Source organism: Protopterus annectens, chromosome 8.part0, assembly GCF_019279795.1.
Source record: "Protopterus annectens isolate FY-2018-M chromosome 8.part0, PAN1.0, whole genome shotgun sequence".
NCBI lineage: Eukaryota > Metazoa > Chordata > Ceratodontiformes > Protopteridae > Protopterus > Protopterus annectens.
In genome coordinates this window covers 24701491-24725748 of record NC_056741.1, presented here as the reverse complement: position 1 = coordinate 24725748, position 24258 = coordinate 24701491, and the positions used below count along the sequence as shown (strand labels likewise).

The following is a 24258-nucleotide window of genomic DNA, read 5'->3' as shown; positions in this document are numbered from 1 at the left end:
GTCTCTTCCTAACAATATTTGAGGACAGCTCACCAGTATTTAATATCTTTGCTCAATATGTCCAAGAAATCCATTTCATGCCTATGTACCCTGTAATGAATTTCAAGAATTTTGTGGTTGCATTTCTATATTCAACATATTCAATCACCTCTCCCTAGTTTCCCTTTCATGGAATAAGTATTTCATCCAAAAACCTATGGTATGTTTAGATCTTGGACATAAAGTGTAATGAGAATGCCTATCTTTTTTCCCATTGTATTAATACCAGGTTGGCGAACTGTGACACACGTTTTGCACTCATTACCACCCCTGAAATCTTTTTGAAATACTGTTTCCATTAAATCCACCAATAGATTCACTATGAACTGCTACACAACACCATCCTGTGCTAAGCAATCTGAATAAGGCTCTAAACCCATTTCATGTGGTATTACTGAAAATAGGTTGATCACCTCCACATTAACAAACAATCTTGATCAAGATTTACCATTCTTTGCAGCTCTAAGCAATGCCATGCATCTCTTATCGCGTGTTTTCGTATTCAAAACTGGATTTGAAAAATCAATGAAGGCTGCTAGGAGTTTTGTTTTTGAGCCCCTAGCTGCTACTATCGGCCTGAATGGGGGTTTGCCTTATTCTTGTTTATCTTGGGTATCCCAAATATCGATGGAATAATGGGATTTTCTTCCCTAAGATACTCTAATTCAGCAGCTGTTCTAGAACCTTGACACAAGGCATCAGACAACATATATATCAATTGTAATGCTCTATTCACTTCATGTATCGATGCTCTTTCATAAGTGTTTTCATCATTCAACAATTCATACATTTTGCACGTGTAATCTGTGCTTCATAACTACCCTTATCGGGCTTCTTCACTCTGTATCTCTATTCCTAGACAGTTCTTTCAAAACTTTGTTTTTCTTATATTATTATTTCAAATTGAGCTGCCTTGTAAATAATCTCAGGTTAGTTAATAATTTAGCAATATCTGTTTTGTAATCGGGACCAAAGCCGAAGCCTTTTCTTGATAAAGTAAAGTTACATATTCTTTTGATGTGAAAATCACTTAAATTGTGTGCAACTCCATTAAAAGAATTTGTAAATATTCCTGCATGCCATTATTCAAGCCATCAGTACTTATGCTGTTACATTCACTACGGTAGTTTCAAACTTCATGCAGCATTTCGAGGATGCCTAGGTGTGTACTAGGCTAATGACCACTAGGGCCTTTTTAACCCTAGCTATTCATCTCTAATTTTTGACAATTTGTAGTACCCTTGCTTATTTTTCCAACTCCTTGCTTACACTTATCACTTACAAGCTGCCTGTGTCCATAAGAGTCCTAGGTGCCAAACTACTAGGAATGATTTTCCTGTTCCGGAGAAGGGGTAGTCTCTAGGATACATGTCTGTCTCTTCAGCAGGTCCTACTTATTATAGGCAAGATTAATGTCTTTAGAATGGGTAATTGCTGCTTTGTTTTGAGGGATATACAGTCATGCTTCATAGTGGTGGTTGAAGATAACGTGTATGCCAGGCTTAGATCTTCCCTCAGCAGGCTGTAGGAGACTGAATACAGGGATAGGACTGAGGCAGCAGGCTGTAGGAGACTGAATACAGGGATAGGACTGAGGCAGTCTGCGTAGGACATGTTGTTTATTCCCCTTATTCTTTTAGTGTGTAACCTTTTGTGAACATTGCAGTTGTTGGATGCGCCTAGTTGGGTACATGGATTAGAATGCTGGGTAAATTCTCTGTGTACATTGCAGGAGACCGTTTGTCCTTCAACCACTGATGTCTCCTCCTTTGGGTGGAGAAGGTATTGTGAATGAAGGCTGGTCCAAAGATTATGACATCGAAAATAGGACCACCATCATGTCGGTGTCTTGTAGATGTGAGTAGTCCTGTTTGTGTTGCAGGAATTACAGGTCTTCCTTCCTCCAGAGGTGCTTTCTAAAGAAACACACCATGACAGTGTGGCAGATCAGTCAAGGGAGAAGTGGATCTTGCCCCAAAGCTGAGCGGGGATGAGGGTGTGTCAGTGGATGATTAGAGTTTAAAAAAACAAAACACTTTCCTGGGATGCTTGGTTGCCTTGCAGACCGACTAGGCAGGTTGATTTGTGATGGTTCACAATTTGTCTCTAATTCAGCAGTGGCACAACAGAATTTCATCCATTGGAGCCAGCCTTGCTTGATCTGTTTGGTTCCCCATTCAACACCACATGCAGCAGTTTTTTTGCCATGATCCCTCAAGAGGGGACACTCCCCACCAGCTGCTCTGGTCAAATAATGGTGTCTCAGACTATCTTTGTTTTTCCTCCTTTACCCCTAATCCCCAGATGTTTGCAGAAAGCAAACTGATGCAATGCTAGTGTGATCCTCCTTTCTTCCAGTTGGTCCAGGCAAGTTTGTTCTGTAAGGTTTCACAGCAGGGACTCCCCCGGATCTTGGATCACAGACAGGGTAGTCTTTTCCATCCATCTGGGAATTCCCACCTGGATCTCTACCATCTCAGTCTGCTTGGTTTCTCCTGTTCCAAAGATTGCCATTAAGCCAACCTTGTTGAAGGTTACCCTCACAAGACATTGATTAATTTTCTGTGCATCTTTCAAATGTTTTGCACTTTTCGACATATTCGACACAAGCTGCCGCTTCTCTACAGTTTAGTGCAAGTATAAGCCATTTCCAACTTTTTATGGTAGTTGGGGAAACGCACTTCTCAAGGCTTTTCCCAAAGGAATCTTCCTGTGCCTCTGCCCCCCCCCCCCCAACTAGTGAGCCTGTACTCCAGTTTCATGCTGAAAGCTTTAATAGAATCTCCATTTACACCATATTCTGCACACCCTTTAGGTTTGCCCTGACTTTGTTCCTTATAGCTATTACTTCTGCCACTAGAGTTTCAAAATCACAGGCCCAGTCTTGTTCAGTCCCTTATCTTGTGTTTAACAAGGACAGTGGTACTTCATACCAGTTTTCTCCAGAAGGTGGCTTCTTTGGCAAATGATTCAGCCAATTCACTTGCCAGTCTTTTCAAATCATTCAGTTACTGGTGAATATTTCTTGCATACCCTGGGTGTTCATAGACTGCTTATATTCTACCTTCACAAGATAAAATCATTCAAACAAGACCCACAGCTCTTCATCTCCTTTGTAGCCTATAAAGTGGGGGTCACAAGTGTTCAAAGTCACTCTCCTGATTTTGAATGGAGTATACATAAGAATTACCCTTTACTGTGCAAACTGAAGATCTGCTGCCACTTTAATTTGTTCTGCTAAAACATGATGTACATTGCATACTCTTGTAAAACACTAAAAGTTAGGTGCTATGTCAAGGTCTGTGTCGTCCTTTGGAGCCACTATCGTCTGAGGTCTCCTTTCATGATACCACCCAAGCATTTCATAGTTTGGGATTCTGACCCGTATGTCTGGTCATACTGATGGAATGAATAGGATACAGTATGTCCTTTAAAATCACACTGGAGCCTTTCCTTCACATTGGTCAAGAGGCATGGTATAAAGGATTAGTCCAGATTAAAATAATTGTAGGTAGCAGATCTAGGAGACCTGATCTCTGTTTTCCCTGTTGGAGTTAACACTCCTACTTGAGATTTCAAGATGTTTCTTCAGTTGAGATAGAATGAGAGTTCTTATCTTGCTCTTCTGTTTAAGTTTGTTCAGCAGCAGTAGCACACTTGGCAACCTTCGAGCAAGAACACTCGACCATAGGTTCATAAGAGATTACTAGGCTAACTGCTTAAGAGTCCTTGCAGGCCTAGCCAGTGTAGCTTGATTTTACCAAATGTATGGCCCCTAGCAGCAAAAGAGTGGTATGGATTTGTGCCTCTGCATGGTGTATCTTACAGATTGCCTGTGTCCATAAGGGACACAGGCATGTCAGTCTTCCTACTTAACTGAATAAACTACTTGAAACTTCAACAAGGCTTCTTTATTCCTCCCATAGGAGGCCATCCGAGAGTGTGTCCTAGATCTGGTAGCTGAAGTGATTTTTATCTTGACAAATCCTTTGTACTGTTTGTCCTGTCTGTCTCTAAATCACAGGTGAGATTCCTGTCTGATGCAACAACCTACCTTCTGTTCCGCTAACCAAATTGTCACTTTGTTATGCATTAACCTGAATCCTTCACTAATTGGCACCAAACACACACACACACACACACACACACACACACACACACACACACACACACACACACACACACACACACACACACACACACACACACACACACACTGATGTCATGGAAAATTAGTTCTTAAAGGAGCTTAAGGTTGGAGCACTAGTTTTGCCGACTCTGATATAATCAATGACTCCAAGACCTACAAGTTTGATCCGATGGGTGTGAATGAAGGATCCAGTGTTTTTGGTACACACAATTACCATACTTAAATGCTTTGTAGCCCTCATACAGGTTGCCTGATAACGCCTCCACATGTTAGTGCTGCTGGATCACAGCGTTATGCTGCCCTTCGTTGCAACACTTCTCCAACAGAAATGAGTATTTGTTCAGCAGCATGTGGCAATATTACCTCTGCCATCGGTGAACATCAGTTGTGGTTCCCTGAATTATTTCTAGCAGGTGACCAGCCCCTCTGTGAAGGTAAGTGAGCTGAGCTTTGCAGGCACTGAATGTCCCAAGTGTTCTCATCCTGCTAACGATTCCTGTGTTCCATTACTAGTTTTGAGAATGCTTCATTAGAGTCCATTTAAAACTCCCAATTATTTTTATTTTAAAGATGTAAATTAAACACCTGTCACATTTTATATGTACAGGCATTTCAACCACTTAATCTTGGTGTAAGTGTAGTGAAGGAAAATATCCATTTCTTTACTCAATAGCTTTTAGACTGCTGAGGGAGACTTCTGCCATTGGGGCACAGTGGTAATAGTCCATAAAATACAGGAACCAGTGGTTTACAAATCTCTACCAGCAGGTAGATAAAACTTGATGAAGGGAGAGGCAGCGATTCATTACACAGCACATTCCCCACCTCTGGTATAAATTCCTGCTGCAAATTGACAGTGTGATCCATTGTCCCCATTAAAGTGCAAAATGAATGGCTGGATATTCACAAATTTCACCTCTGGCACGCTCATGACAAGAGCAGATCCGTAACACTTTTGGCCCCTTGTCATCATGTAGGCTGGCTATAACAACTGCTGTCATTGGGCTGGCTATAACAACTGCTGTCATTGGCAGGGGCACAGCTGCATCACGTTGTGGTGAGATGAGGCATGTGTGGCTGTGGCACTGAAATTTGTCTGCACTGAAGTGCAACCCAGAGGGTGCCTTTGTGTTTCCTGATGTTTCTAGTTCTCATGGAGTTGTGTACAAGGGATTGAAGATGCTGTTACTCCATTGTTACATTGAGTAACCCACTGCTATGCTTATAAAGGATTGTGTAGCTCCAAATATCCAAATGATAGTGTGTTAAAAACCATGCTCGTCTTTCTACTCGCAGCAGATCAGTTCTGGAACCTCTGCTTTTGCACTTCAGACTGTGTAATATACAATGTGAAGTTGTTAAATCTTGCTGTTTATTCTCACTGATGGGTTCGGAGTCTATCCTCTGCTCCGACACGGCCTATAGCAAAAGCTTAAGGTTTGCCAGTAGCTCGAGATCAAGCCCCTTATCCCACAATGCACTGCTGGAATTACCTCCGATCTAGTTTGCCGCAGCAAGAGATCTGTGATCCAGTCAGCTCTGACCATATTTTGCTTAAATCTCAAGTTTAAAAATTTTTCTCCTTTTTTATATATATAATTCTCTAGTGTGTGTTTCATGTTAAAATACTGTAATTATATGTAGGTTAGATTGTAGTAGGTAGTGCCCTGTGTTGGCTTAGTTTCTTAGTGTTGGGCCTTTTTGTTAGCCCTATTTAGATTTAACAAATTTCTTCTTGTTATTGGTACTTTTTTTTTTTTTTTTTTTTTTTTTTTTTTTAGTGTGGGCCTAGGTTGCCCTGTATTTAACCTCTGCAAGTTAATTCTGTGGTGTGCCTTTTTCAAACTTGGATTACTCTTTGAACATGTCGGATGAGAGGTAGAAGTCTCATCCCAAATCGGCATTTAAGAAATGTCCAGATTGTGGACAGAAAATGTCCGTCACTGACGGGCATGTCCAATGTGTTTACTGTCTGGGGACTAAACACCTCAGACTCTTGCAGTATTTGCCACTCTTTTTCCTCTAGGGTATTCTTAGAGAAGGAGAAAACTTATTGATAGGGGGTTGCTGCAGCATACTTTCTCGGAGGCGTTTGGTAGCCAGTATGGTGCTAGCACTTCCTCAAAATCCTCTAAATCTTCTGGAGATTCTAAAGTTTCTAAGAAGGCAAAAAGAATGCAGGGTACAGGGTCATCTGTTCCACAGTCCTCAGAACAGTGTGTCCCTCTGGTTTGTAGCCAGCTCCTAGTCTTGGAGCCGGTCTCTGAGGTTCCCTCATCTCCTCTGCTCCAGTCAGCACCTTCGGTGTATTCCTCGAAGTCTTCGGTCAGCCTCTCTGATATGGATTGGCTAGTGCAGAAGCCTGTACGGGCACCAGGACTTGCTAAATTGTCGGCCCCGACCCTATCATCGGAGCCGAAAACCACTGAACCGGACTTGATTACTCCGAATCGTACTGGAGACTCGGAGCCCGAACCGATAGTTGTCGAACCTATGGAACGGAGACCCGCACCAGTGTTCTGTTCCATCTACTCAGATGTCCTTGGCACTGACTGAGGACGCTAGGAGCTGACACTCTCTCTTGTCTGGTCCGGGGAGGATAGTCTGACCGATTTGTCAGTGCCGACTCTTCCTCTCGGGGCTTCGGCTCAGATGAGCTCTGCTCCTTCCTCTGGCTCTGAGGCCATGGTTTCTGTGCGGGAGGATCGGATAGTCCCTCTGGATCAGTCTACCCCTTGTCGGAGCCATGGTGCTTTCGATGCTATGAGGAGAGTCCTGTCTCCTAAGACATCGTCTACATCAGTTCGGGCTTCCTTCTCCACTCAAGCACCCGTGTCCACTTCTCCGTCTACTGATCCCCCTAAGCATAGAGACCCTGAGCCTCAAATAGCCCCACAGGGTGCCCCCTGTTTTTCAGAGACCTCCCCAGATCCCCCCACTGCGGAGATACCCAAGAAGAGACTGTGCAAGAGGAGGCACTTGACTCCCCACATGTCTTTGACATCCGACACTCACTTGGATGAGTCTGAAGGGTCCCCTTGATCCCCCTCTGAGGATATCTCCTTTGCGGAGATATTAGCGATCCTGAGTCAGAGGGGCGGTTGGCAGTCCAAAACCCCCTATTGAGGACGAGTCAGTGCTCTTGAAGGCTTTTGGGTCTCAACTTCCACTTCTTCTTGGGTGTCTCTGCCTTACGATGAGCTCATGGAGCTGATCTCTCGTAAGGTGTGGGAGTCACCGGAGGCCATGGAACCTGTCCCTCAGAAGCTGAATAAGTTCATCTCTGCCCTAGTGGACAAAGCCTTTTTGACCAAAGGAGTGCCTGTTGATGCCATGGTGGTAGCTGCAGCCACCAAAAAGGAAGTGTCTGAAACATCCGCATCTATCCATCCTCCTAACAGAGATTCTAGGATCATAGATAGATATGGGAAACGCATGTTTAGTTCAGCGACTTTTTCTCTGCGATCTCTGAACTATTTAACTCATTTTCAAGAGACTACAAAAAGATCATCTGAAAGAGCTAGGAGATGCTCTCCAGGGTACAGTAGCTGCAGGGGCTGCCGACAAAGTCAACACACTGTTCGCTACCTTAAACTCTGTTGTGAACTCATCCATGCGTCTCATATCTTATGCAGCTGATGGTTCGAGTAGAGCCACTAGTTCAGGCATTGCTCTGCGGAGACTATCCTGGATGCGTCTCTGTTCCTTTGCGGAGCCCTTTAAGTCTTCCTTTATCAACACCCCATTCGATGGCTCATCACTGTTTGGGCCTAAAGTAATGGAAACTTAACCAGGTGTGAGCAGGAAGGCAAGACCCTATCTGCCGTTGAGTCCGTCTTTCTATCCCTACTCGGCCCTATCCCAAGGGCCCCAAGGGTGGAAAAATGTGGTTCCGAAAAGCACAAGGAGCCTTTCAGGACATGTGGAGAAACCCCCTTTAGAGGCAGAGGAGGGGGTTATAATGGAAGGCGCCGGCCACGTGGCAGAGGGGGTTCCGCAGCAACAGGGTGACTGAGGCCAGTTCTCTGGTCAGCCCTACCAGCGCTCCTGAAAGGAGGCCTAGCTGTCTGGCTCTGGAGTCAGTCTGGGGTTGCTTATCTTTGTACCCAGAAGCCTGGCTAAACATAACGTCTGATACATGGGTACAAAGCATCATTTCCAGAGGATATTTCATACCATTTTCTTCCCCTCCCACTCCTGTAAACAGAATCCCAGATGTTCCACCCAGTCTCAGGGAACAAACTATCATAGAGGTCCACAAATTGCTAGAAAGAGTCATCCAAACAGTCCCAGCAGACCAAGTTGGATTCGGAACTTACTCGAGATTCTTTTTGGCACCAAAGAAAACAGGGGACTGGAGACCTATCTTGGACCTCGGCAGACTCCACCAATTCATGAAGAAAGAGAAGTTCCGAATGGTCATGCTTCAGTCCATTCTTCCCTTCCTAGGGAAAGGCGATTGGATGTGCTCCGTAGATCTCAAGGACGCGTACTATCACATAAAGATGAACAGACACTCCAGGGATCACCTGCGTTTACAGCTGGGAGCCGATCATTACCAGTTTCAAGCCCTGCCCTTTGGTCTCACTGCAGCCCTCCAGAGAGTTCGCCAAATGCATGGCAGTGGTCATGGTTCATCTGAGGCATCTAGGATTCCAGGTGTTTCCATACCTAGATGATTGGCTCTTCACTGCTACCACCAGACATCAATTGACTCAGGCAACACAATATACTCTGACACTGCCATCAATTAGGCATTAGTCAACTTTGAAAAGTCTGCCTTATCACCATCGCAGCATACTGTTTTTATAGGAGCAGTTAGATACCTCAACCACCATTCTAAGTCTTCCAAATGAGAGTTTCACTTCGCCAACACGTCAACTCAATGGTGTCAAAGAACAAAGCTACAGCAGCAGAGGTCTTGAAGGTGCTAGGTTTGATGGCGGCAGCAATCCTGGCTGTACCACTCGCAAGGATCCATATGTGAATCTTTCAATGGCTCCTCTTCGCTCAGTGGTCTTACCAAAATCTACAGATGCGCCACATGATTCACATCTCATCAGATTCTTGCAAGAGAGACCTTCAGTGGTGGTTGACGTCTCCATATCGCAATCAGAAGACCCTTTAATGTTCGTGTTTCACTGTTGCAGTCATTACATTTGGGTAATCCTGCTGGCAGGTTGCCCTCAAGTCGGCCTGAATGCCAAAGTCTTGGGTCCTGCATCGGCTGTCGTCGCCCTTTTCCCTAACGTCAGGTCGTCGGGGTATAAAAGAAGCAGCCAATGTCGTTTTCTTTAGTCTTTTTCTTGCTGCGCAGTAGCAGAAGCAGTCCACAATTGCCGGTCGGCCGACTCCTGAGATTTTAGAGTTCAAATTTCAGATCCGAAGTCTTCTATAAAGCTAAGTACCCCATTGGGGAAACTATTTTTTTTTTCTTGCTCTAGAACTGATGTCAGAAAAAGTTAATTATATTTCTTTTGGGAAGCAAATACCTCATAAGGACTTTCATTCTTGCTGTATTCCTTGCCTAGGCCCTGATCATAATTTTCTGGGATGTCTATTTTGTGCTAGATTTAACCAACGCATTAAGCGTCTGTATGATTTTGCTTTAACCTACTTTAGACGCTTACTTAATTATCCAGAAATGTAGTCGGAAAGCCATCAGACTACCGGAGTTCACAAAAAACACAGAGACAGCCTAGGCCCAAAACCGACAAAGCTTCTAAGCCAGTCGCCGGTTCGCTGGTCCTCAATGAGGCGCTTTCACAGCCCCTGCTACTTGGTCGCAGGCCGCTACCGACTCCCACATGGAGTCGGCCATTCCACTGTAACTCAAGGTATTGGAGCCTCAGATGCTGATCCTTCAGATGGGTCCGGAGCCGCTGAGCAGGCACCAGCTTCTGAGGGTGTATTCAGACCCAAACATCTATACATTAAACCGACTTCAGAGGCAAAGAAGCAACTTCAAGAGCCACGTGTACAGGCCTCCATGCCCAAAAAACAGATGCTCAAAATGGCCGAAAACTTGATTACCTTGATCAGGGGTTCCCATCCCCCTCCTGATGAGGCCTAGGCAAGAGACTCGCTATGAATCTTCAGATCAGGTTTCCATTTCTTCTGGTTCCTCTTCTGATCAGGAATATTCTTTTCCCCTCATGAGGATTCTAATGCTGAAGAATCCACACCTTCAGCTTCTCCTCCTGAGGACTATTCTTTTGGGGAAACCTTGCATACCATGAGGGAGCATTTTCAGTGGGAGAGCCAAGATTTTTCAGAGTCTAAAAAGAGGCTCGGGGATTTCCTGTTACTACCTCGGCACAAGCCACTAGCCATCCCTGTGTCAGGAGTCTAGCCTTACACCTGACTCCTTACCCTCCATCTCCTGTTAAGCCTGACTGGTATTACAGGGTTCCTAACTCACATAAATTCCTTTTTAAAAACCCTGCTGCAGACCCAGAAACTATTTTGCAAGGTCCCAAAGGAGTTAAGGCTTCCGCTGCAAAAAACCCTACCCCTTCTGACAGGGATTCTAGGGCACTGGATAGAAGGGGAAAAAAAAGGTTTACACATCTGCTACCTTGGCTACAAGGGCCTTAAACTGTCAGTTTCATAATCTCCAAATATCAGCAACATGTCATGGCATTGCTTAAACAGAAAATTTTACTCTGTGCAGAAAACAAGGAAATGCAGGATATTTTGCATGCAGCTGAAAAAGGTGGAAAGCATATTTTGCAATGTGGTTTTGATTCTTTAGAGGCCTCCTGCAGGGCCGCAGTTACAGGTTCTGTAATTAGAAGGCATGCATCGTTAAAGGAACAAAATCTGCCTGATCATGTTAAAGTTAAATTATTAGATGCACCTTTACAGCATGATACTTTGTTTGGTGTTAAGGCAGAAGAGGTGTTAAAGAAAATGGAGGACAAGGGTAAATCTATGCAAATGGTCAACTATTTCTTACAAGTACAGCCACCTAGGATTAGTAGACAGTGGCCAACAAAGAATTGGTCCTTTCCTATGTCAGACAAACCTCAAAGGGGCAGACCCAGACACCCTAGAGGCAGATCCCAGGCACTAGGTTCATACAGGTCAAAGTAATGGGGTGCTTCTACCTAAAGTGGAGAAGACAAATCACAACCTTATAGGAAACAGTCCCAATGACTTCCCCCTGCCTGCACCAAGCACTTATTTCCTGACAGCACCTTTAGGAGGAAAATTAACACTTTTTTTTTTCTCACAATTGGCACATTATAACCCAGGACAAGTGGGTTCTAAATATCATGTCACAAGGCTACAAGTTCCATTTTCATACCCTGCCAAAGGCAAACGGCTGGCCAGATCTGCCAAAAAATCAATGGGCAGAGGCGCAAAAACAAGTCTCATCCCTCATGGACATGAGGGCCATTCAAAAAGTGCCAGAGCAAGAGCGGGGACAAGAATTTTACTCAACTGTTCTTGGTACCCAGAAAAGACTAGGCCTGGAGGCCAATACTGGACCTATCTATTCTGAATACATTCCTGAATATACCAAAATTCAAAATGTTGACTTTGCAGCAGCTACTGTCCATGCTGGGCAAGAACGCTTGGCTTGTAACTTTAGACCTAAAAGAGGCATTACCTGCATGTCCCAATCAGACAAATATGCAGAAGAAATCCTCAGATTCAAGGCTGGCTGAATACATTACCAATTCTCTGCACTGCCCTTTGGCTTGCCTACTGCGCCCAGGGTCTTTACAAAAGTGCCTGGCACCAGTAATTGCATTCTGCAGACAGAGGAATACAAATATAGCCTTACTTGGACGACACTCTAATTCAAGCAGAGAACAAGGACATCCTCCTACAGCATCTGGCGTTTATGAACAAACTTCTAACATGCCTAGGGTACACAGTCAGTGAAAAGAAATCCAAAACTAGTACCCTCTCAAGAGATAATATTCCTGGGTGCAAGCTTAAATAAAACTGCCCAAATGGCTTATCGCACACCAGACAAAGGCAACTGACTACCTATTTCAAGGAAATGGCAACAAAGGCCCAGTTATCTGCAAGAAAAATTCTGCAGGCTTTGGGCTTCATGGCATCCTGCTTCCTACTAATTCCATATGCAAGACTGCATATGAGGAAACTTCGGTGGTACCTAAAAGTGTTTGGACTCAACATTGCCACAGCCTGGAAACTATAATTACTCTCATTCCCTGCCTGCAACAGGAGTTTCGATGGTGGGCAAAGGCTTGTCATCAGAACAAGAGACAGCTGTTCACATTACCTCCAGCCAATCAAACACTAACAATGGATGCGTCAGATTAAGCCTGGGGGGGCCCACACGGCAGGAAGATGCATTCAGGGAACATGGACCTCAAACCAAATGCATCTGCATATCAATCAAAAATATGCTAGCTGTTCAAAATGCCCTGACAGCATTCAAGGACCTACTTCAACCAGAACAACTACTGATAAAGACAGACAACACCACGGTCATGTGGTATATAAACAAGCAGGGGGGGGCACACATTCGTACCCCCTTTGCAGACTACCCATGACTTTGTGGGACACAGCATTGACTTGCCAAGTACATCTGCAGGCACAATTCCTGCCAGGAAGGAAAAATACTCTGGCAGATGAACTAAGCAGAAACCTCATGGATCCCCACGAGTGGCAGCTGGATCCACAAGTCTTCAGCATAACAAGGAAATGTGGATGTCTGGACATCCGTTTGCCTCCCCTCACAACTACCAACTAAAGAGATTCTGCACAAGGATTTATTACAGACAAGCATGGAAAGTGGGCACCCTATCCTTCAGCTGGAAAAACCTATCAGTATATGCCTTTCCCCCTCTGACTCTCCACCCCAAGGTACTCCTAAAGGTCAGACAGGAGAAGCCAAAGATGATATTGATTGCACCAGACTGGCCCCGCCAGCACTGGTACCCAATATTAAGGAGCTTGTCTCAATGCCCAGCTTGGACCCTAGCTCAAGTACCACATCTACTGTCCCAGCAAAACAATCTGATCCTGCACAGCCAGCTCAGGACTTTAAACCTGGCAGCATGGTGGGTAATGTTGTCATACAAAACACCTCTCAGCAAAGCTGTGATGGATGTCCTTTTGGAAGCCAGAAGACTTAGTACTAGAAAATCTTGTGCTGGAAAATTGAAGAGATTCTGTGCTTGGAACCAGGCAAAAGGAACACATACAGCTGTACCAAATATTCCTCAGATTTTACAATACTTAACTGAGATGCTGGACAAAGGCCCATCTTTCTCATCTATTAAAATTCATGCCTCTGCCATTTCGGCTCATTACAATGCAGAGCCACCAATCTTTTCTCATCCCTTATTAAAACAGTACACCAGAGGAGCCAAAAATTTAAGGTCTCCAAGGAGATCACCAATGCCTGCATGGGACCTCAACTATGTCTTGGAAAAACTCACTCTGCCTCCTTTTGAGCCAGCTGCTACTGTTTTTATCTTGGGAAAACAGCTCTGCTCCTAGCAATAACTTCTGCAAGATGAGTTTCAGAGCTACAGGCACTCATGGCTGTGGAACCTTTTATCATTTTTTATCCGGACAGGGTCTCCCTGAGGACAAACCCAACATTTATGCCTAAAGTGGTGTCCATTGTGGCTCTTAACCAAACCATTCATCTGCAAACCTTTTTATCCAAATCCACAGAACAAGGGGGAAATAATTCTCCATTCTTTGGACATACACAGACAGCTTAGATTCTACTTGGACAGAACTAAAATTTTCAGAAAGACTGAGTAATTACTAGTGGCACATGCTGCAGGATCACAAGGAAAGGCTATCTCAAAGCAGACTATTTCAAAGTGGATAGGCCAATGCATTCGTTTCTGCTACTTGTACCATGGCAAGCCAGTGCCTAAGGGCATTAGGCCACATTCCACCAGAGCTGCAGCCACTTCAGCCTTTCTCAGGGGAGTACCAACCAAGGACATTTTAGAGGCAGCTACTTGGGGTTCAGTGCACACCTTTACAAAGCACTATCATCTGCCACTCTACTCCAATTCCAGGGCAGGCTTTGCCACTGTAGTTCTGCAGGGTCTCATAGCCGCTCCTACTGCTGTTTAGCTCCAGCCTCCCAACCATAGCTTTGGGAATTTACCCAAGTGTAATGACTGCAACAGTGAAACACTAAACATAATACAGTTGTGTACACTTACTGTAAATGTAGATGTTAGTGTATTCACTGTTGCAGTCCAGGTTGCCCTGCCCACCCGCCATCCCCCCTTTTCTTCTGATGGAACCTATGTGGTGTATTTGCTTGTGGATGAAGGTAAAGTTTATATTGCTGCATGTTATTTTATGTATAGATATAAATTTTGACTACCCTTTTTGGGGGCACCTGACATCGGGGGCAAGAAAAACTAAAGAAAATGGCGTTTGCTGCTTCTTTTATACCCCTGACAACCTGACGTCAGGGAAGGGGTGACTACAGCCGACGCAGGACCCAAGAGTTTGGAATTCAGGCTGAGGGCAACCTGCCAGCAGGATTACCCAAATGTAATGACTGCAACAGTGAATACACTCTAACATCTACATTTATGGTAAGTGTACACAACTGTACCCCCCCCCCCCCCATAGCCACTGTGACCACGGACACTTCCCTGATGGGGGGGTGGGGGCATTTTCAGGGAAAGACTGCCCAAGGCACATGGACTGATCAAGAGTCACATCTACATATCAATGTTCTGGAGTTGAGAGTGGTACTTTTGGCATTGCAGTACTTTCAGGACTGTCTTCCTCTAGGGACAATTGCAATTCAGATGAACACCATGTCAGTGGTTTGATACTTGAACAAGCAAGGCGCAACCAAGTCTTACCCCCTTTGTCGGGAAGCCCTCGGTATGGCAGTGGGCTATCATCCCAGTGTTTTCTGTTAGCAACGCACATTACAGGGAAATCCAATGCGATAGTGGACAAGCTGAGCAGGGTAATACTGTTGCCTCACGAGTGGTCTCTCAACCAACGAGTTGCGGATTTGATTTTCCACAAATGGGGGCCAGCCTTACTGCGACCTCTTTGCCAGTCACATCAATACCAAATGCAGAAGCTACTTTGCCCTAATACCACTTCCAGGACATTCCTCGAGAGATGCATTCGTACTCGATTGGCCCCTGGGTCTGCTTATATGCATTCCCACCTATTCCATTGATACCCAGGGTTTTCCAGAAAGCAGAATCGCTGGGAAGGACAGTTATCCTCATAGCCCCCTACTGGCCTCGACAGATTTGGTTCCCCTTCCTTCACAATCTGCTGGAGGATCCATGGATCCTGGACCTAGTTCCGGATCTTCTGACACACCCGTCAGGGGACCTCCATCCTTCACTGCAGTCCCTAAAGCTGACTGCTTGGCTAATCCACTTCCCCAAATTGCCAAGCTTCATTCACTCTCCGATGATACAAGACAAATCCTTTTGTCTTCTCAAGTCATCCACCAGGAAACTATACCGCAGTAAGTGGAACAGGTTCTCAACTTGGGCCAGTATACAGAAAATCTACCCTTTCTGAACTCCTCTATCGTCAGTTGTAGAATTTTTGACACAGATTTTTAAGGAAGGAGCAGCAGCTGCCACAGTTAGAGTCCAGTTAGCCGCCATATCAAATTTCCACCTTGGGTTCGATGGGTTGAACGTTGTGGGCCATAAGTTATCCAAGGCTTTTCTTAAAGGTGTTTTTCACACGAGACCTCCTGTCGGAATCCCTTATTCTCCCTGGAATTTGAATTTTATGCTGTCTCAAATAATTCTCCCCTCCTTCGAACCAGCATCATCTTGTGATCTCAAATATTTGTCCTGGAAGACTATATTTCTAGTGGCCATTACTTCTGCCCGCAGAGTGTCAGAACTTCAAGCATCATCTATCAGACCTCCTTACATGATTTTCCATGCTGATAGAGCATCTCTCGGAACAAACCCCCTCCTTTTTGCCTAAAGTCTGTTCTGAATCCAATATCAATCAGGTCATCGAGTTGCCAGTCTTTTTTCCCCAACCACTCTAACAAATTGGAATACATGCTGCATAAACTTGATGTACACAGCTCAGATTTTATCTTGATAGAGCTAAGGATATTAGAAAATCAGATCAACTTTTCGTAGCCTTTTCGGAGGCCAGAAAAGGTAATCCAGTGGCTAAAACAGCCCTTTCAAAATGGTTATCAGATTGTATGTATATCCTTTGTTAATGCAAACATGCAATTGACACACAGACCTAAGGCTCATTCTACCAGAGCAGTTTCTACATCTTCTGCCTTTCAGGCTAAATTGCCCCTTGACAATATTTGTGCTGCAGCCACTTGGTCTAAGCCTCATACCTTTATCACTCATTACAAAGTAGATAAGGCTTCCAGGGACAGGTCTTCCTTTGGTTCTACGGTACTGAAAAACATACTTCCATGAGCCACCCAAGATTGAGGGTGCTAGGGATGCTACTCCTTACATGATTTTCCATGCTGATAGAGCATCTCTCGGAACAAACCCCCTCCTTTTTGCCTAAAGTCTGTTCTGAATCCAATATCAATCAGGTCATCGAGTTGTCGAGATTTAACAACTTCACATAAAGAAGTTATGTACTTACCATAACGTTCCATGTGAGTTTGTTTATATCACCTTTATTCTCACGTCCCTCCCTCCTTCCCCCTCCTGGCTGACAGTTGACTTAGAGGCTAGTACCATCCTGGATATCCTTCAAGGATGCATCTGCAGTCCTTACAAATGGGTTGTCCTGTCGTCAGGCAGCCCTTATATATACTAGAGGCAAACAAGATCTGAGGCAATTCCAGCAGTTACTTGTGAGATAAAGGGGCTTGGTCTCGAGCTACTGTTAAACCTTGAGCTTTTGCTATATACAGTGTTGGAGCCGAGGATTGGCTCCGAACCCATTAGGGAGAATAAAGACGAGACAACTCACATGGAACGTTATTGTGAGTACATAACTTTATAATTCCTGTATTTAGATTTTTTTTCTCTACTTTATTTGCAGCCCTGTTTACTTCAGAGTACCAGACACCTCCCATGTCTTCAGTATCCCAGTCCTAATTTCCATCCTTGTTGGGAAGGTGACAGGAAAGCATCTCTTGTCTCCATGTTACTGTGGCATTTGGGCATCAAATCCAACCCGGGAGCCCTGGAAGGCTTTACTTATGAGCTGTACTTCCAAGCTAGTCACCTGAGCCATAAACCTTCATGCGCCCTTATGAGCAGGCTACATCCATGCAAGCATTTGAGGACGCACTTAATGTATGCCAGCCTAAGGCACCACCATGTGCCAGTCTAGGATCTTTACGAGTATGGCAGTACAGCTTTCTGATCTCCTGCCAGGTTGCAGTGCTACCCCAATATGTCCCCCTACTCCTTTTCCTGACAATTGACTGCTTATCTGCCGCTGTATCTTTAATAAACGGCCAAATTTTCAGCAAATAAAAAAACTACATCATAGCCTGTAGAGATTTATACTGGCTAGAACTCCACCACAACCCTACATAATCACAACTAAAGATAGGCCGCAACTTGATTTCCTTGAAAAATTCCAGTCACTGAAAAAATATGCTGCAACCATACTCCAGTTTTAGACTACCAAGGTCAAGTAACAAACCTCTCCTCCACATCCAAAACGAGCAACTCAGCTATCCGTTCTCTAGATTTTCACCAAGTCACTAAAAATTGGAACATTATCCTGCTGCAAGTAAAGCAGACAGGAAAGATGCATACCTTCAGTTTGCTACTAAAACAATAAGCAAAATTCTCTTACCAGTCAGCTCTTGGCTAGAATGATTTTTTTTTGGCCACACATTCTACCTTTCTTCCAAATACTTCCCCTTTTTTCTCCATTGGGTCTGTAAGGTATTCACTAAACCACAAGGAGCAACTTTTTTTTGCATAAATTCTGTCATCACAGCCTCTAAGTGGCAAGACTTTCTCTAATTAGAGCAGCCACTGTCCCCCTTTCACAGTTTCATCACACTCTCCTCATCCATCTAAAACTAATGCTCCTTAACAGTCCAAGTAACCCCAACCATTCTTACATTACTAATTACTTTTTCTCAGTCTTTATGCTTTCGTGACTGCCCTACCCGTGATGTATTTGCTTTCGTGACTGCCCTACCCGTGATGTATTTGCTTTCGTGACTGCCCTACCCGTGATGTATTTGCTTTCGTGACTGCCCTACCCGTGATGTATTTGCTTTCGTGACTGCCCTACCCGTGATGTATTTGCTTTCGTGACTGCCCTACCCGTGATGTATTTGCATTCGTGACTGCCCTACCCGTGATGTATTGGTGTACTTCACTATCTGCCACCGACTCCCCTTTCCATTATTTACGCAGTTAAGCTGATTTTATAGCAATTAAAATAATTGAAAGGCAAAGGTCATATTTACAGCATCTTTGTGTAACGTTATAGCTGTCTTTGCTTTGTCAACACCGTATATACCTGTGCAAGTTATGCATGCGCTCTATTTCTGAATGTTTATGTAAACTATTGAAAGTCTTTTTTTCATGTACAGTGGGTATAAAAAATGTATACACCCCTATTAAAATGCCAGTATTTTGTGATGTAAAAAGTGACTGCAATAAATCATTTCGAAACTTTCCCACCTTTAATGTGACCTCTTACCTGTACAGTTCAATTGAAAAATCTGTTGGGGGGGGGGGGGGGATATAAAAAAATAAACATGTACGCTGGCAGCATAAGTGTCCACACCATTAAACTAATACTTTGTTAAAGCACCTTTTGATTAAATTACAGCATTCAGTCTTTGGTAGGAGTCTTATCAGCATGGCAAATCTTGACTTGGCAATATTTGCCAACTCTTCTTTACAAAAGCCTCCAAATCTGTCAGAGTGCAACGGCATCTCTTGTGCACAGCCCTCTTCAGGTCACCCCCATAGATTTTATTTTGGATTTAGGTCTGGTCTGGGGCTGGGCCATTCCAAATCTTTAATTGCCTTCTGGTGAAGCTATTCTCTTGATTTGGATATATGCTCGGGGTCATTGTCATGTTGAAAGGTGAAATTCCTCTTCATCTAAAGCTTTCTAGCAGAGGCCTCTAGGATTTTGGCCAGAAGTGACTGGTATTTGGAACTGTTCGTAATTCCCTCCACCTTGACTAAAGCCTCAGTTCCATCTGAAGAAAAGCAACCCCAAAGCATGATACTGCCACTACCATATAAGACCATGGGGGTGGTGTTCTTTTGGTGATGCAAAGTATTTCTGCACCAAATGTACCTTTTGGAATTGTGGCCATAAAGTTTAACATTGGGCTCATCGGACCGTAACATTTTTCCGCATGCTTTTGGGAGACTTGATGTATTTTCCAACTGAGCCGGTCCTGGATGTCTTTGTGTAAGAAAAGATTTCCATCTTGCAACTCTGCCCCATAGCTCAGACCTATGGAGAATATGGGAGATTGTTGTCACGTAGTACACAACCAGTACTTTCAAGAGATTCCTGCAGCTCCTTCAGTGTTGCTGTAGGTCTCTTGGCAGCCTCCGTGACCAGTTTTCATTTTGTCTTTTCATCAGTTTTGGAGGGACGTCCAGTTCTTTGCAATGTCACTGTTGTCCTATATGTTCACTTTCTGATTGTTTCTCACTGTGTTCCATTGTATATTCAGTGCTGTGGAAATTTTTGTACCCTTCTCCTGACACCTTTCAACAATGAGCTCCCTTTGCTTTGTAAGCTCTCTCTGAACCATGGCTATTGCTATAGCAGGCAACTGGGCAAATGTCAGGAAAATCCTACTAGGACAGCTGAACTTTATTTGGAGTTAATCAGTCTCTTTAATTGATGACAGGTGTGTACCCAAGAAGACAATGCTGTAATTAAATCAAAAGGTGCTTCGACAAAGTATTAGTTTAAGGGTGTGCACACTTGTGCAGCCAGCGTATTGTGCATATTTTATTTATTTCTTATATCCCCCCCCCCCAACAGATTTATTTGTTTTTTTCAATTGAATTGTGCAGGTTATAGGTCACATTTAAAAGTGGGAAAAGTTTTGAAATTTGTGGTCTCGTTTTTATACATCAGAAAAACCTGGCATTTTAACAGTGGTGTGTACACTTTTTTTATATCCTCTGTATGTGCACTTGTCTATATTTTGTATTCCTTCAGATATCCTGCAACTGTATTTTATATAAATGTCAAAACTGGTGTATAATAGGGAGCCTTTCTCCCTGAACCTCCACTGTAAGAGTTTTATCTCTGTCTTTGTTTCCTAGTAAACAAAGAATACAGTGTGCTGTAATATTTATTAAAAGTACTTGAATTGTTGGCGCCAGCTGTATGGCAAAAAGCAGTAAAGCCCCACCTACACCACAGGGAACCAGTTTAGATAACTTGGGTGTATATAGGAGTTGACAGAGGATGCTGGGAGTGAGCAGCTGCTGTCACCTCAGCCATACTAAAAGGAGGAAGGTGGTTATGGCCTGCCCCATGGGTGGTACCTAGTGAGAGTAGTAGGTGTTGCACCCAATGAAGTCTGAGCCTGTCAGTCCTGCCAATCCTTTCACACTTCTAAACCAAGAAGAACTCTGTATGCAAAGGAGTACTTCTGTTTGGGGGACAGCAAAACAGAACTAGGAAGAGCTGACAAATATGGTACTTCCAGGGAGAGAAGGTAGTTCACCCTGCATGACCAGCAAGCTTGCCCACTCCCTACCACCTGACCTTAATAGCAAATGGAGAGTCAGTTGGATTCCTGTGCAAGAATGAATGGGACGAAGAGCTCTTGCTTAGCCTCAATGTTTGTTCCCCTCCCCATTGCAGAATGAATGGTCAAATTATGTGAAAGTAGATGAATTATCGGGTGAAACCCTGAGTTGGAGGGTTTAAAAGCTTTAAACTGGAGTGTTTAGTGCTTGGCACAGTTCTTAATGCATAACTGTTGGATTGCCTTATTAGCAAAATCACAGGTTGAATGACTTAAAGTTGCTGCTGTCAAACTGTTTATTTTTTGTCCCCTTTTGTATAGGTATCGAGAACCTCCCATTTGAACTGCAGCGGAATTTCCAGCTGATGCGAGACTTGGATCAGCGGACAGAAGGTGAGATGCGGGGAGGCGTGTCGGCTGCTGGTGCCATGACTGTGCATTTATGATGGCTTGCTATGCTGGTACTGCACTGCCATAATTCTTTCTGTAAGTCGCAACTATTGTAGTACTGTCTCATGATTAACTACTCAGTACTGCTGTAATCCTAAACTGGGGTGCGCCACACGGTGCATATGCCACCAAAAGGCAGTGTTTTTATTTTTTCTGAGCAGGTAGGTCAGTTGGAATGCACGAGGATATGTTCTGCAAGTTTCAGCTCTGAAATGCTCCTGCTACCTAAACCACAGTCTGTTAGATTACCCGTTTGACCATTTGGGATGGTTAAACTGGGCACAATCCTAGATAACACATGTCCCCACTGCAACTGCTCACCCTTTCTCTAAGGGGCTCTGTCCCCTGTCCCCATTGTGTGGGGCTTTACACCCACATCCCTTACCTGAAAATATACTATTGAGGTAAAGTTAAGTATATTGCTTCTGTTCTGAACTGGTACAGGAGGTGGTATGTTAAGAGATTGGGGGTTGGAGATGAAGATCTCCAGCACTGGGGTGCAGGAAATTACAAAAAGGTTTCCACTTAAGTTTTGTTTTTGTGGAGGTTAAATGAAGAGAGACAAGTGCGATCAGGAAATTGAGCAGCTTGTACATTTGTCAAGATACAGAAGTTATATCTTTATGATGTAATTTCAACAATGGTGGAAAGGTGAAAAGAATTAACCATGTGCGCGCAAGTGTAACGTAGTATGACATTCTAGAGAAGAAAACATCTAAACTTGGTGACATAAGATTGCATAACAAAGGTATTAATTTCTGTTTGAGTAAAGGCAGTCAACTGCCCTACAACCAGATTTATCTAGTATGATGTAACTATAGAAACAACTGGTTAGCAAATGCAGTGGCTCCTTGCTAGTTAATGGATGCAGTACATCTGCTACCCCACCCTTCCAGCTGGTGTACCAGTTTGTCTCCTTGCCTAAGACTTGAGCCAGCTGCTTAACAGGAGTGTTTTGCATCCCTTTTCCATGGAATGATGAGTTTTAACTGGCTTATTTGTAATTGCCAAACTCTTCCTTGAAATGCAATACCCCCGACTCTTCTGGCACTTTGAGCTCATGTCCACCTTTCAATGGCAATCTTACTTTTCATTTGTGCTTATTCTTTTTGTATATCCTTCCTGTGGTGGTCACGTTGATAAGAAATATTTAGCCAGGCCTTCCACTTTTTTTTTATGAAGCTTCCTCAAACCTATGTACTTATCGTGCTTTTTAAATAATTCCAAAGTACCTTTTCTGTTTTCTGATGACCTAGTCCGTGTGTCCACCAGTATTTTCAGTGCATTTATACATAATACTGCTTAAAGCTAAACACGCTTCATATTACTTCGCCTTCTGTATATTAAACTCTTTTTTTTTGTCCAAGACAATTTCTTTTATGAACATAATGAAATGCATCCTAAACTTTGTGTAAATAAGCAAGTAAACTCTGTCTGGAGTCTGTTGTAAAAAAAAAAAAAAAAAAAAAAAAATCCATTGTTCGTGACTATTTCTTGTGGAGTGTTCTGCCTCGTATGTAATGCAATTTTGTCACCAGTTGAGGCAGTTGCATTGTACCCTCTTGCTGTGCACTACTGTATAAACTGGCACCAGCAGCTGTGGATGTTATGAGGTAAGAAGCCATCAAAGTGATATAATTTAATATGTTCGCTCGCTTGCTTTCCAACAAACGTTGTCCATATGCTTTGTTTAATAGTGTCTGTCTATGCATACATCGGAATGTTAAAGGTTGCTTTTATCCCATGGAATTTGTCCGTTCCTTAAAGTTCCTATTTGTGAGGAAAGCTTAACTGGATTGTGACTTTGTATGATTGTACATTGCAGCAATTTTTTTCTTTTGGAGTCTCCCCTACTGATACACGCACACACACACACACATTTAGGGAAATAGCCGTATGCCCTCACTTCAGAATAAGCAGCTATAACCACAACCTGTCAGGAATTGAAAAAAAAGTATTCATAAGGTCATGTGATTCCCATTGAGATTAGTGTCTGTAAACAAAAACCTCTCTGCATGTAGGGATTTTTTTAAATCTGTATATCGTTGAACATGTCTGTATCTCTAACTCTAAACAAATTTTTGTTTGTCTATGTATTCCTTGACTAATAAATAACTAACTTGTGCAGAATGGGAGTGGTTAACTTTTGTCTGTTTTTTATTTAATCACCTGGGTATGAATCCTACAAACTGATTTGTCAGTTGGTTTCTGTAACTTTGTTAATAGTTCAATTTGTAACACGGGTGATGGCTTTCCAAAGTTTTTATAATTTGCATAAGAATATGGCTTTTTGTTAGTTGACCCTCCCTTTGAAAAAGCCATTTGACTCGACTCTCCAATATCAAATTATTGCTAATTTTCATTTAGTAAGTACAGCTTTCTATCTGCTTACTTTAGACTTTTGAGTTAGTTATTTGGATGTCTCTTATTATCCTATACAAAGAAGACCCACATAGGCAATCTGCCAGACTGCAAAAGTTACACTGATATTTAATAGTTTGTATAATTTACTCGACCACACAGTTGGTTTTTATATCCATTATTGACTTCATCTGGTTACTTAGCTCTTGTCAGTTACTTGATCTGGTTCCATAGCTTTACTGATGTGCAGCTGTGTGTGTATTTCTCAGCATTCTGTAAAGCGATGTTCAGGCATGCTAAGTTCATAATTTTGTCCTAGTGAAAACTATTCTGAATTTGCAAAGATGATAGTGAAGTTGTCATGTGATATAATGGGCCCTGTATCCGATAGTTCTAGACTGCTGGTTTCATCTGGTGCTTTACTTGAATTTCTTTCTGTTTCTTCTGTAATGTATCCTATTTCACCCTGAGTTTTGTCTTTCCTTGATCCTATTTGATAACCGTGGAAAACTCTAAACCTTTTCAGTTTTCTCTGTGCAGAGATGGAGGTACCATGAATGTCCACATGGGCATGATATTGGTTGAATAATTTTTTTTT

General features: G+C 43.3%; 1 protein-coding gene across 1 annotated transcript in view; it reads left to right on the top strand.

The window, feature by feature from the left end:
* Nucleotides 1–24258, top strand: part of ING4 (inhibitor of growth family member 4) — a 184179-nt gene that overhangs the window by 37265 nt on the left and 122656 nt on the right. Inside the window, exon 2 of the mRNA XM_044078997.1 lies at nucleotides 21171–21242. Within this exon, the coding sequence (XP_043934932.1) occupies nucleotides 21171–21242 (72 nt within the window). The remainder of the gene's footprint in view (nucleotides 1–21170; nucleotides 21243–24258) is intronic.